The following is a 13,292-nucleotide window of genomic DNA, read 5'->3' on the forward strand; positions in this document are numbered from 1 at the left end:
TGACATTCAAAAAGTGCTTTAAATGTTGCAAAGCAATTTCCATGTTATTTTATTCAAATTTTAGAATATTTCTATGAGTTAGGTAGCAAAGGTGCCCATTGTACAGATAAGAGAGCTGTGGCTCTAAAGGGTTACAGGATTCTGTCCCATCAGAGATCAGACTTGTAATCAAATTTCCCTTACTCCCGAGGCCAGTATTTGGTGATACACTCCCTCAATAGAATATAGAACATTCAGGAACTTATGCTCTTTGTGTTTATAAACTGTGATAGTACAGTATAGCACCATTATATTCCACACTAATACAGTGATATGAATATCATTAAGGAGGCAAACACACATGGAACTACTCCATTTTTTTTCCAAAAAAAAGAGAAGCTTTAAAACTACCAGGGAAATGTTTAAATCAAGTCCTTTCTATTCCTGATCTCTGTAATGAGAGTAGGAAGGCCAGAATCTTGTAGGGAGGCACATAGGCATCAAAAGAAGTCACTTACAAAACTCGGTTGTTGCTTTTTCGAATTACTTTGATGGAAAATGGATTGTCAGTCACTTCTACATTGTATTTTGTATCCGTTGCTGCTGGTTGAGTAAATTCTGTGACATACTGATGAGGAACTTCATATCTTTGATTGTTAGGGTCAGTAATCTGAAAAGATTCGAGATTTTTGCATCAAGTTAAAATTCTTTGATATGAAATCAATTAGGACTTAGCAAAAATGTTCTTTCTGTTGATCCAGATAGCAAATCCATAATGGCCTACCAGCCATGTGTATCTAAGAAAATAAATGAGACCATGCTTTTACTTTCAGCTTCTGAAGTGATTTATGGGCATATATTTACGCATATGTAGAGCTGATGTGATGTGATAGAATCAATAGGATAATTAAATTTCAAGAGAGAACTGGGTTTGAATCTTACTTCTGAGCTTTCCTCAATATGTTCACATGATTAAGTCCCTTCGTTTTTCTGAACCTCTTTCGTCTATAAAATGAGTATCATAATGCACGTTGCAGTAACATGATATGGGTATTTTAAAGGTCATGTGTGTAAAACATTGTCAGCCATAGAGCTCCATATAAATAGTACAATCACAAAGCTATAAATGTATTGTTATATCCATTTTACAAATGATTCAAGTAAAGCTCAGAGGTCTGTGTCTTGCTTATGCTCACACAGCTAATAAATGTTAATAAATAATAGAAGTAGCATTGAAACCCATATCTTGCTAGCTCCAAGTCCAGCAAACTATTTATAACTCTAAGTATAATTTGTTTCACAATTGAAAGGATGCTCAAATATTATATTGCAATTTGTCATTCCAGAAGAATTTTTTAACATTTAAATATTTTAATAGATCTCATCATGAAAATGATACATTGTAATGTCATATGGATTTCATTTAATTTTCAGATTTATAATTAAAAATTCTAATTTTTTTTCCAACCATTGCAAGTTGCTGATAACTTTGTATTAAACTTTCAGCTGACTCTTTTAGCATTTATAGATCACTAACACACAATGAAGTGGTCTTGTAGGCTATGAAGCAATAAGTTTTATGAAGCAAGTTATCATAATCTGGGTACAACACTAGGTATTCAGAATGCAAAGACAGCATGGAAAAAAAAATCCCTCCCTTCAAGCATCTTTGATTCTACTACAAATTACTTGAAATTCCCTGTTTGGGAATAAGCTTCATTTTTTTTTTCAAAAGGAAAAGTGATTCTTCATTGAGTATAATTTGTCTATTGCTTTCCTTTTAAAATTTATTTATTCCAAGACTTAGAAAACCACACCTTGAACCGAAGTCGACTGGCTGTTTGACTTTCCGTTGTGAGCAAGACATTGTTAATGTCATTTCCAAATATAGTAGGCGAAGATATCCTGCTTAATCTAAATTGCATTCCTTAAAAAAAGGCAGGGAAAAACAGAGTGAATCTCTTTATTAAATTGTCCATTTCGTGAGTACGTTAAAGTTTGAAGGGCAAACTAGTCCTTACCAGCATTGGATGTCTGCCGTTCGGCAACATTGTAGCCATGATTATCCCCAAAGACGCACCAAGGAATGGTAGTACTACTCAGTGGACTCCAGCAGCAGCCACGTTGGGCACAAATTGCCTGGGCCAAAATCAAACAAATGTCATTGGTGGTCATTGGTTATTCCCAGTTCTGACTTTAATGTCCAACTCCTTTCCTAAGAGTATTCTGTTTTCCTCTTTTCCCCAAGTAACCTTGTATATAAATTCATTTCATCCATTGTTTTCTAATGCAGGTACATATTCAAAGTCAATCTGTTATCAGGCAATAGCATTCACTGAAAGTTCTCATTCAAGGACATTAGAATAATGCTGTCTTCCTTCCAGGTACTTCCAGTTTCATTCACTTTCGTTGTTTTTTGGGGTTTTTTGTTTTGTTTTAATTTTTTGGTGAGGCAATGGGGATAAGTGACTTCCCCAGGGTCACACAGCTAGTAAGTGTCAAGTATCGGAAGTCAAATTTGAACTGAGATCCTCCTGATCACAAGGCTGGAGCTTTATCCACAATGCCACCTAGCTGCCCCCACTTTCATTATTTTGATGTGAAGATACAAAGCCAAAAAAATAGTATATGATGTTTCTGATGAGCACTTTAAAATATTACATTGCACATAGTATATGCCTGGTGAGATTGAATATGTTTCCAATGTTAAATTTAGAAAAGAATTCCATAATAAGGGTCTTTTCTTTATCTGTTAGGTATGGGGAGGAGGGTGGAATGATGGCTATTGAAACAGCATTAGAGATTTAAACTGTAATATTACAGAATCACATCATTGAAATGAGGGAAAGTCTCTCACAAGATAATCATCTTTGTCTACCTTAGACCATGTTGTTATATGACTTCCTTTCTGAATATGATTAGTTTCCAAGTAGAGTTGTGTAACTTTAATTACTTAGCTAGGAAGACTATTGACATTTACAAAATCATCTTTTCCTTTCCCCCCCTCCCTTTAATTTTTAAAAATTAACATCTAAACTGGACTTTAACTGTATAAGCATTTCTAAACCTCCACAAATTTATTTTGCAGGTGGGTTATGGAGCAAGTTCAAGGAAGAACGGCATGTGCCTTCACAATTTATCTTCTGATACACTTTGAACTATTAGCTCAAAAGCTATTAGATGGCTCTTTAGCTTGAGTTACAAGCACCTGACCTTCAATTTATATGCTAGTATCTTATCAGTGCAAATCCCTTATTTATATGGGGAATTACTTTTATCTGTCAGGAGTGGCAGCTATGTAATTACAAAGGAATAGGGCTGATGCTCTTTAATGATATGGACAAATATATAGCAGGTATATCAAAGGGAAATTACAAGAAGGAAAATCAATGAATTTGAAGGTTCCCTAATACCAATTGCTATGGTGGGGAACAGATTAGAGAGTGATCACCTATAACGATTTCAAAGTCTCTCTGTGGCAAAAATGAGAAGCAGAATAAATATATGAAAATCTTGCTTGGTTACAGAACTGTTCCCACTGCCTATGCCCAACTCTGACTTTTCACATGTGACTCCAGGAATAAGACAATTTTTCCTTACGCTTTTTAGTTAGCATATCCCTTTTTATTAAAGATTGTGTTTGAATAAACAAAACAGCCCTATCCTTTGAAAAGGAGCTCTCTCAAGATTCTGGTGTCAGAAATGTAAAAATATTCCAAAAGAGGACTTTAAGGATCTTTCCAGGTATACCAGGTTGAATGAAAAAAAAAATAATGTTGACCGAATGCTACCTTTTAAATCACAGGATCATAGATTCAGTACTGGAAATGCTCTGAGAGTTCAGGAAATGCTCAAGTAGTCCAGTCCCTTCATTTTATAAATGGGGAAACTAAGGCTTAATAAGTGAAGTGACTTGCCCAAAGGAACCAAAAGAGTCATCACTTGAACCCCAGTTCTCTGATCCTCAACCCAAAAGTCTTTCCATTGTCTTCCTAGAAAAATGTCATAAAGAAACTTATCTTGGTTTCCTACATAACTTAATTCATTAATCCAACTAAGGGACAGAAGTATTCCTAAAATTAAAAAGACAACAGGCCATCACAGCTGGGAAAATATTAACTTCTTGCATTAAATCTTCTATTTTTGATAGGATACTAGTTAAAAAAAAGTCTCATAGTAATTGGTGAAATGCAGCTTATTTTATATACAGATACCAAGAAAGATGGAATTGGTCCCTTTTTTTAATGTCTAACTATCAATATTTGTTCACTAATTCAACCAATATGTATTAAGTACCTATGATAGGCAAAGCATCATGCTAGGATCTAGGCAGTGTACCATAAGGAGAGTGCAGCCTCAGAATGGTGCAGTTACAACACACTAGAAAGAATAAATGAAATTGAAAAGATAACAATAGTTTTCAAACCTCTGTTGCAAGTTGGTCTGGTATGCAGTTTATTCTCCCATCTATATTGACATTTACATCACTTGGGCAACTTCCTAGATCAGAGTTTGTATCTCCTGAAACAGTTTCTAAAATAAAGCAGATGATATGTTATTCCATGTTATTCCAATGTTTCCTATGCCATATTGTGCCTGTTTTCAAGTAATATAATCTTAGGTTCATGAAAACATAGGCTTAGGTGATAAAATACAAATTAAGACATACACTACGGCTGAGTCCTATTTATTTATAACTCTGATTGTTAAGAGGAAGTGACAAAAAAAAATCACTGATATCTCTATCATACATTGAGGTTTGACAAGCTCTTTCCATGCATGATCTCCTTTGGGTCTCACGACAGTCCTTTGAGGTAAGGTAACTCCATAGAAAGTGTGTCTAAAAAAATGATTATCTCCGGTTTAGCTTTTAAAACTTTTGAAGCTTAATACTATACTAAGCCTTTGGGGAAAACCTGTGTTACGACCTCATTTCAAATATGAGAATATTACTGTGGTTGGACAGGTTAAGTGATTTGCCCAATGTCTCACATTCAGGAAGTGCCAAAGATGAGAAATGAACTTAATTTTTTTTGCCAAGTCCAGGTTTTTGCACCACATGACTCTAACAACACATATATTGCCCTTGAGAGCATGGCCAAAGTTCCACAATGGCAACTCCCACAGCCCCTCACATAATCTTGAAGTGAAAAGAAATGAGGAGGTAGAAATGTTCTTTTTCATAGTTCCTATCACTCCTGGCTTCATCCTACCACATCCTGTGATTTGGGATGGGGATGGGTGTGGGGAGGGGGACATTAGGAAGGAAAAAAATGAGATGGGAACAAAATCGTTACTTTTTTTCAATCCTATATGCCACTATACTAAGTAGTTTACAAATAGTATCTTATTGGATCTTCACAACTCTAGGAGGTAAATGTTATCGTCATTTACAGCTAAGGAAACTGAGGGAAACAGAAGTCAGGTGAGTTGCCAAGGGTTACACAATTGGTAAGTTTAAAGCAACTTATACATTAGTCTATGAATATTAGAAATGGTGTTCTGGACAGTCACAATACTACATTGAGATGAATGTGGAAAGTAGTTCAATAGCCAGATTGGAGAAGGAATCATTATATCTCAACTTCAGCTTGGAAGGAAGTCTCTCTCCTAGAGTACCTCGGTGATCTCTGCTTGGCCATCTACTGCTGAAAAAAAAATTATCAGTGTCTCAGATACAGTGTAGATAAAAGCCATATTGAATTTACAGATGATGAAAAGCTAGGAGAAGGTAGCAAATACAAGAAAAAAAAAAAAGAAAAACAGAAGAACAAGAAGAAGAAGAAAGAGGAGGAGGAGGAAGGAAGGGGGAAAAAATGGTAGGCCACATCCAGAACACAGCAGAGTTTGTACTTCCATTATTCCCTCTACCAAAGAAAACAAAGGTCTTAACCAAGAAAAAAAAAATGAGTTCTTCAGCATATTCCAAAAGGAGTTTTATGAGCACAAGATAACAGAGAAACTGGTAGATGACAGTTGAAGAATATTGGGTTTTATTAGGTTAAAAACTCAATCTGAATCAACAGGGTAATATAGATTTTGAGGGGTCAGGTATGGATGTACCTGTGATTTCATTATTACAAAGAGCTTCCTATGTATTGATGCAAACTGACAACTTCATATCATTTATAGGCTGAGTTTCTTTGGACACTGAAATTACATGTTTCAGTGACTTAGCCATGGTCACATAGCAAGTACTTGCCAAAAGCCAGATTGAAATCAGTTCTCTCTAACCTCCAGGTCAGCACCCTTACCTCCATGTCATACTGTTTCTCAATATATCCTAGGTTCATATGTTTACAGAAGGAAGAGACCATGATGGTGAAAGCCCTTGGGATTGTGGCATAGAAAGATCCATCTAAAGATTACCCTTGTTTTGGGAGTATTTTGGGAAAAAAGAAGACAGTAATAAGAGGCCTCTCGATATATTTCACCATGCTCCCAAAGACTTATCTGACTCTTCCCTGCTGTTATAGGATCATAGATCTAGAGTGGGAATAGATTTCATAGGCCATTTAATACACTCTCCTCATTTCACAGATAAAATGGAACCCAAAAGCTTGAATGTCTTGGCCAAAATTTCACGGGTACTAAGCATCAGAGACAGGATTTGAATCGAAGACCTTTGGATACAAACCCAGTTTTTTTCTCCTGTAACACATATAAATGTGCTTGGACTGCTGGGTGGCCTAGTGGATAAAACACTGCACCTGGAGTCAAGAAGCTGTTGTTGTTCAGTGCTTTCGGTCTTGTCTGAATCGTCATGACCCCATTTGGGGTTTTCTTGGCAAAGATATTAGAATGGCTTGCCATTTCCTTTCCCGCTCATTTTACAGATGAGGAAACTGAGGCAAATGGGGCTAAATGACTTGCCCAGGGTCACACAATTAGCAAGTGTCTGAAGTCAAATTTTAACTCGGGTCTTCCTGTCTCCAGGCCCAGTATTCTATCTATTCTCCCTACTGGCTGGAGTCAGGAAGACCCGGGTTTAAATCTAATCTCGGATGCTTACTAGATATGTGACCCTGAGCAAGTTACTTAAACTTTCTCATTCTCTGTTCCTCAGTGTAAAAACAGAGATAATAATAACACCTGACTGTCAGGGTTGTTGTGAGGGTTAAATAAGATGGCCTATTTAAAGCACTTTGTACACCTTAATGTATTATATATATGCTACTAGCTATTATTCATGTGCTAGCTACTTGGAAGATAGACTGGGTTCATTCTCTTTGGTGTGAGAGCAGTGGATAGAAACCACAGTGGGTTTCATAGATGGAAGTGACTGAAAAGGAAAGTTCTTCACAAATGCAATGGGCTGCCTGCTTCCTGAGAGAGTAGACTCCCTTTCATTGGAGGTCTTCGAGCCAAGGCACAATAAACAAATGACTCTTTAGGAAAGTGCTAGAGAGACCTTCTTATTCTGTGAGGAATTTGACCTGACAGGCTCTGAGGGCCTCCCAGACTTTTAGATATAATTCTAATGAGGGGAAAGTAAAGAAACCAAAGAAGGAAGGGGAAAAAAAGCATTCATTCTTAGTTTAGCCCAAAAAAGATCATTTTGACCTTGAGAGCTGGCTTACAAAGGAATGAGTTTGAGGGGGTGGAGCCAACATGGCAGAGTGAAAGCAGTGACTTGTTTGAGCTCTCCCCCAAACCTCTCCAAATACCTGTAAAAAATAGATCTGAAGAAATTCTAGAGCAGCAGAACCCAGAAAAAGACAAAGTGAAACAAATTCCCAGCCCAAGACAACCTGGATGGTTGATTGGAAAGGCCTATTGCCCTGGGCTGGGAGAGAAATGCAGTTCAGCGCCAGTGCTTAAGCAAAGATCAGGCCTCAGCAAACCTGGAGGAGGCCTGGGGAGGACTGAGTCACAGGCAGCTGTGGTTGTTTCCAGACTTCTCAACACTCAAACACCAAAGACGACTTAGAAGATCAGTAGGAAAAGTGTGTGACCTCGGTGAGAGAGAAGCTAGATCCCAGCCCCCATGTAGCAGCTGCTTCCTCAGCTTCCAGCCCACAGACTAAAGGGGAATGAAGTGGCTGATCAGAGGGGGATTGCAGGGATCTCTTTACTGGTGCTGAGGCAAGATTCTCTTGCTTTGCCTGTGCTTGGATGTGTGTCAGAGTTCTGGGTGGCAGTCCTAGGGGGAGGAAGAGTGCTGGTGTGCTGGAGCTTATAGCAGCAGTAAAGAGAGAATTCTTGTCATAGGTCCAAGGTAGAAAAGAGTGTTTATGGTCACTCATAGACCAGAGTACAGTGCAGGAAAGGAATAAAACACCTTGCCTTTGATCATACCACCTTGGAAGAACTGAAAATTTATAGATCCCTAGAAGTATCTCTGAAAACAGTTGCATAAAACCCCCGAAGTTTGGGACAGTACATTCCTCACACTGGAAGCAGACCCCTACCTTAACAAAGAGTTTATAACTAGTAATTGGCTGGAATCATGAGCAAACTGCACAAAAAAAGTCAGACCATAGAATCTTTCTTTGATAACAAAGAAGATCAAAACATACAACCAGAAGAAGACAATGAAGTCAAAGCACCTATATCCAAAGACTCCAAGAAAAATATGAATTGGTCCCAGGCCTTGGAAGAGCTCAAAAAGGATTTTGGGAAGCAAGTAAGAGAAGTAGAGGAAAGGCTGGGAAGAGAAATGAGAGTGATCCAAAAAAATTATGAAAAACAAATCAACAGCTTGCTAAAGGATACCTAAAAAGTAATGAAGAAAATAACACCTTAAAAAATAGACTAACCCAAATGGCAAAAGTGGTCCAAAAAGTCAATGAGAAGAGTGCCTTAAAAAGCAAAATTGGACAAATGTAAAATGAAGTCCAAAATCTCACTGAAGAAAATATTTCCTTAAAAATAAAAATAGAGCAATTGGAAGCTAGTGATTTTATGAGAAATCAAGACACTAAAACAAATCCAAAAGAATGAAAAATTAGAAAATAATGTGAAATATCTCATTGGAAAAACAACTGACCTGGAAAATAGATCCAGGACAGATAATTTAAAAATTATTGGACTGCTTGAAAGCCATGATTAGAAAAAGACACCATCTTTCAAGAAATTATCAAGGAAAACTGCCCTTATACAGCAGAGCCAGAGTGCAAAATAGAAAGTGAAAGAATCCACCCATCACCTCCTGAAAGAGATGACCAAAGGAAAACTCCTAGGAATATGGTAGCCAAATTCCAGAGTTCTCAGGTCAAGGAGAAAATATTGCAAGCAGCCAGAAAAAAAACAATTGAAGTATTCTGGAAACACAATCAGGATAACCCAAGATTTAGCAGCTTCCACATTAAGGAACCAGAAAGCTTGGAATATAATATTCTAGAGGGCAAAGGAGATAGGATTACAGCCAAGAATCACCTACCCCAAAAAACTGAGTATAATCCTTCAGGGCAAAAAATAAATAGTCAGTGAAATAGAGGACTTTCAAGAATTTTTGATGAAAAGACCGGAGCTGAATAGGAAATCTGACTTTCAAATACAAGACTCAAGAGAAGCATGAACAGGTAAACAGTAAAGAGAAATCATAAGGGACTTACTAAGATTTAACTATATACATTCCTTCACGAAAAAATGATACTTGTTACTCATGAGACTTTTGTGAGTATTGGGGTAATTGGAGGGGAAAAAATATATGTATGTATAAATAGATAGATAGATAGATAGATAGATAGATAGATAGATAGATAGATAGATGGCAAAGGGTGAGTTGAAGATGAAGGGGTGATATCTGGAGAATAAAATTAAGGGAGAGAGAGATGATTATACCGGGAAAGGGAGGGGTAGAATGAGGTAAGTTATTTCACATAAAACAGAGAAGAAAAGGATTTTACAGTGGAGAGGAAACTGGGGAAGGTGAAAGGGAAAGAGTGAATCTTGTTCTCATTTGATTCGGCTTAAGGAAGGGATACCATACACACTCAATTGGGTATGGAAATCTATCATATCCTACAGGAAAATGGGGTGAAGGGGACAAGAGAGTGGAGGCATGATAAAGGGGAGGGAAGATTGGGGGAGGGAGTAGTCAGAAGCAAACACTTCTGAAGAGGTACAGGGTGAAAAAAGAGAATAGAAAAAATGAAGGGCAGGACAGGGTGAAGGGAAATATAATTAGTTTTCCACAACGTAACTAACACGGAAGTGTTTTGCTTCACTACACATGTATTACCTGTATCAATTTGCTTGCCTTCTCAATGAGGGTGGGTGGGGAGGGAGGAAGGGAGAAAATTTTTCACCCAAAGTTTTAAAAGCAAATGTTAAAAATAGTTTTCACATGCAACTGGGAAATGAGACATGCAAGCAATGTGGTACAGAAATCTATCCTGCCCTACAGGAAAATAGAAAGGGAAGGGGATGAGAGAAGGGGTGGGGATAGAAGGGAAGGCAGATTAGGGGAAGGGATATTCAGAATGTATTCCATCTTGGGGTAGGGAGAGGGTTGCAATGGGAAGAAAATTTGGAACTCAAAATCTTGTGGAAATGAATGTTAAAAACTAAATATAAATTAATTAATATTTCATGTGTGAATAATGTGTGTGTGTGTGTGTGTGTGTGTGTGTACATTTAGACTGAAAGAGATACTGTCTGTGATTCAGGGTCTGTTTTCTTACTTTTGACTCCTGGTGTGTTTGTTGCTAATAGCACAATGAAGACCACAGCAATTGAAGATGCAAATCCAAACAGGAAAATCAAGGAGATTTCTAATCCACTGAATTTCTTCCTTGCCATCTGAAAGAAGAGAAAAGATTAACGTCTTTAGTTGCTGTTCATAATGAAAGTGAAGTTTCCAGAAAAATCTAAGCTCCATGAGAGCAGAGACTGTTTTTCTTTTTGGATCCCCACACTGACCTTGCCACAATCCTGAAACATAGTGGCATACTACATTACATACATGCATATACGCATGCATACCTGAAATGTTTATTGATTTGAATCCAATTGACATCACTGTCATTGTAAAATTATTTAAGGTGTAGATTTTTAATTTTTGCTGTTTTGAGTACTATACAAAATGAATTACAGAGTCTTCTTTCACACATACAAGGCTATGAAATGACAATAATGAAAGGTAACATGTAAAGAGCACTTTATTTCTTCCATGTGTTTCATATGTTTTATATGTTATCTCATTATCTATTAAGCCTGCTATTTGCTATGTACATCCATATATATGAAAGGATATTAAAAAGGAAAATTAAACATAATTCTTCTCCTCAGAAGCTTCAGATCTTGTTTGGAGAAATAAGAGCCATTTGTGTTTCTTTGTATGTGTGTGTGTTTGTGTTTAAACATATATACACACATATATGTGTACACGAATGTGTGTGAATTATAGAATATAGAATTACAGAAAAACACCATGAAGGATTATGAGAACAAATTAAGGAGATATCACTTCTAGCTGGGAGAATCATGGAAGTCTTCATGAAAGAGACAATATTTGAGTTGGACCTTGAAGAAGGAATAGAATTTTAAATCAAACCTGACAACTAAGTAAAGGGCACATATAAAAAGAGGAAATCTTTTCTCATAGCCATAGTCATAAACCAGAGTATAACTAAATAGCAAATTAATGAAACAAGGCTATACAAAAAGAAGTTTATGCATGTATAGTTCTGGGTTTCTAATATATGTCATTGCAGTACAAGGTCAGATAAGTAATAATTGGTCATATTTCTACAGTACTTTAAAGTTAACAAAATATTTTGCCCACACAACAACCCTGTGATGTAGATAATATAACTACTATTTTTTTTCAGGTAAGGAAACTGAAGCTCTAACATATAGTGGGTCCTCCATGAACACATAAACAATAGGTGTCCAAAGTCAGATTTAAGCTCAGGTTGCCTGAATTAAGGTCTGTCACCTTTTCTTCTTCTGTACATCTCTGGACTGGAAAATACATTGATATCTTGCCCTCATCTTACAAATTAAATAAAAAACAACAATTTATTTTTGAAAAGTGAATAATCAATTTACCTTTCCTCTGTCCTGTCCTGATTGATGATAGAATGAATGAGTGCAAATTCATCAAATATATAGCATGCAGCAAGACACAGATTGTGCTTCATGTCCAAACCAGTAAACAACCGAAAATCCAGTTCTGCTACATTATCTTGCCATCTGCCCTATCACCTCAAACTCTCTTTTACTCACAGTTTTCTACATATTGTTACATGAACAGTATCATCAGCTGCTTATTAAATATTTTTAACTAGAAGTCCCTGTAGGCATCTCAAAATCAACAGGTCCCAAACAGAGCTTGTCTTCCTCCAAATAAACAAACAAAATAGAACAAAAAACAAATCAAAACAAAAAGTCATTTCTCAAAATTTTTGCTACTACAAATATCACTACCATCCTTTAAGTTACCCAGGTCCATAGGCTGTTCTCAACTCCTTACTCTCAACTCAGCTTCATTATTCATTCTCAACAGCCATATCCAATCTATCATGTTCATTTGTTTATTTTCCCTTGTTCACAATTTCTCTGAGATATGCTTCCTTCTCTTCACCCACGTTCAGTGCCTCCAGAGAATTTACCTGGACTATTGTAGTAGCTTCTCCCTCTATCATGTCTCTCCATCCTTGACCCAGCTGCCAAAGTAATTTTCCTAAATTGTAGGAAATTGTCTTATGAGTTCACTCCTCTACTCAATAAAAGTCCATTGAGTCTCTATCACCTCTGGGAGCAAACAAAAACTCCTCTGCTTAGCAGTTAAAGTCCTTCACACCCTGTCTCCTTTTAATATTTCCAGTCTTCACAAAGTGGTCTAGTCACATTGAAAAAGCTGAAGATCCTTGTTCACAGTCTTGTGTCTCATACTTCTTTGCCTTTCTACTACTTAGCCACCATGCCTGGAATTCTCTCCATCCATTCCTTGGCCTCTTAAAATACCCAGCTTCCTTCAAGATGGCTCAAATGACATTTTACACATTAGGTCTTTGCTATTCCCCACAGAATTAGTGCCATATACTCCAAGATTACCTTCCACCTACTCCCATATCCTTTATCAGTCTATCTGTCTATCTATCTATGTATATATGTATGTATGTATATATATATATATATATAAACACATACATATATGTATGTATATATATACACATACATATGTGTGTTTGTGTATATATATAATACATATGTGTGTATACACGTGTGTGTATGTGTGTGTATATATACACAAACACACATATGTATGTGTATATATACACATACATATATGTATGTGTTTATATATATGTGTATATATATACACATACATATATGTATGTGTTTATATATATGTGTATATA

General features: G+C 36.6%; 1 protein-coding gene across 1 annotated transcript in view; it reads right to left on the bottom strand.

Moving 5' to 3' along the window:
* The window catches only part of SI (sucrase-isomaltase), a 106,232-nt gene extending 95,459 nt beyond the window's left edge, over positions 1-10,773 (bottom strand). The window contains exons 1-5 of the mRNA XM_020989062.2: positions 10,608-10,773; positions 4,406-4,512; positions 2,001-2,118; positions 1,797-1,906; positions 498-649 (exon numbers count right to left, since the gene is read on the bottom strand). Of these exons, the coding sequence (XP_020844721.1) occupies positions 498-649; positions 1,797-1,906; positions 2,001-2,118; positions 4,406-4,512; positions 10,608-10,725 (605 nt within the window). The 5' untranslated portion in view covers positions 10,726-10,773. The remainder of the gene's footprint in view (positions 1-497; positions 650-1,796; positions 1,907-2,000; positions 2,119-4,405; positions 4,513-10,607) is intronic.
* Between the last annotated feature and the right edge of the window lie 2,519 nt (positions 10,774-13,292).

This window comes from Phascolarctos cinereus, unplaced genomic scaffold (genome assembly GCF_003287225.1).
Source record: "Phascolarctos cinereus isolate Bilbo 61053 unplaced genomic scaffold, phaCin_HiC Scaffold_7;HRSCAF=346, whole genome shotgun sequence".
Taxonomy (NCBI): Eukaryota; Metazoa; Chordata; class Mammalia; order Diprotodontia; family Phascolarctidae; genus Phascolarctos; species Phascolarctos cinereus.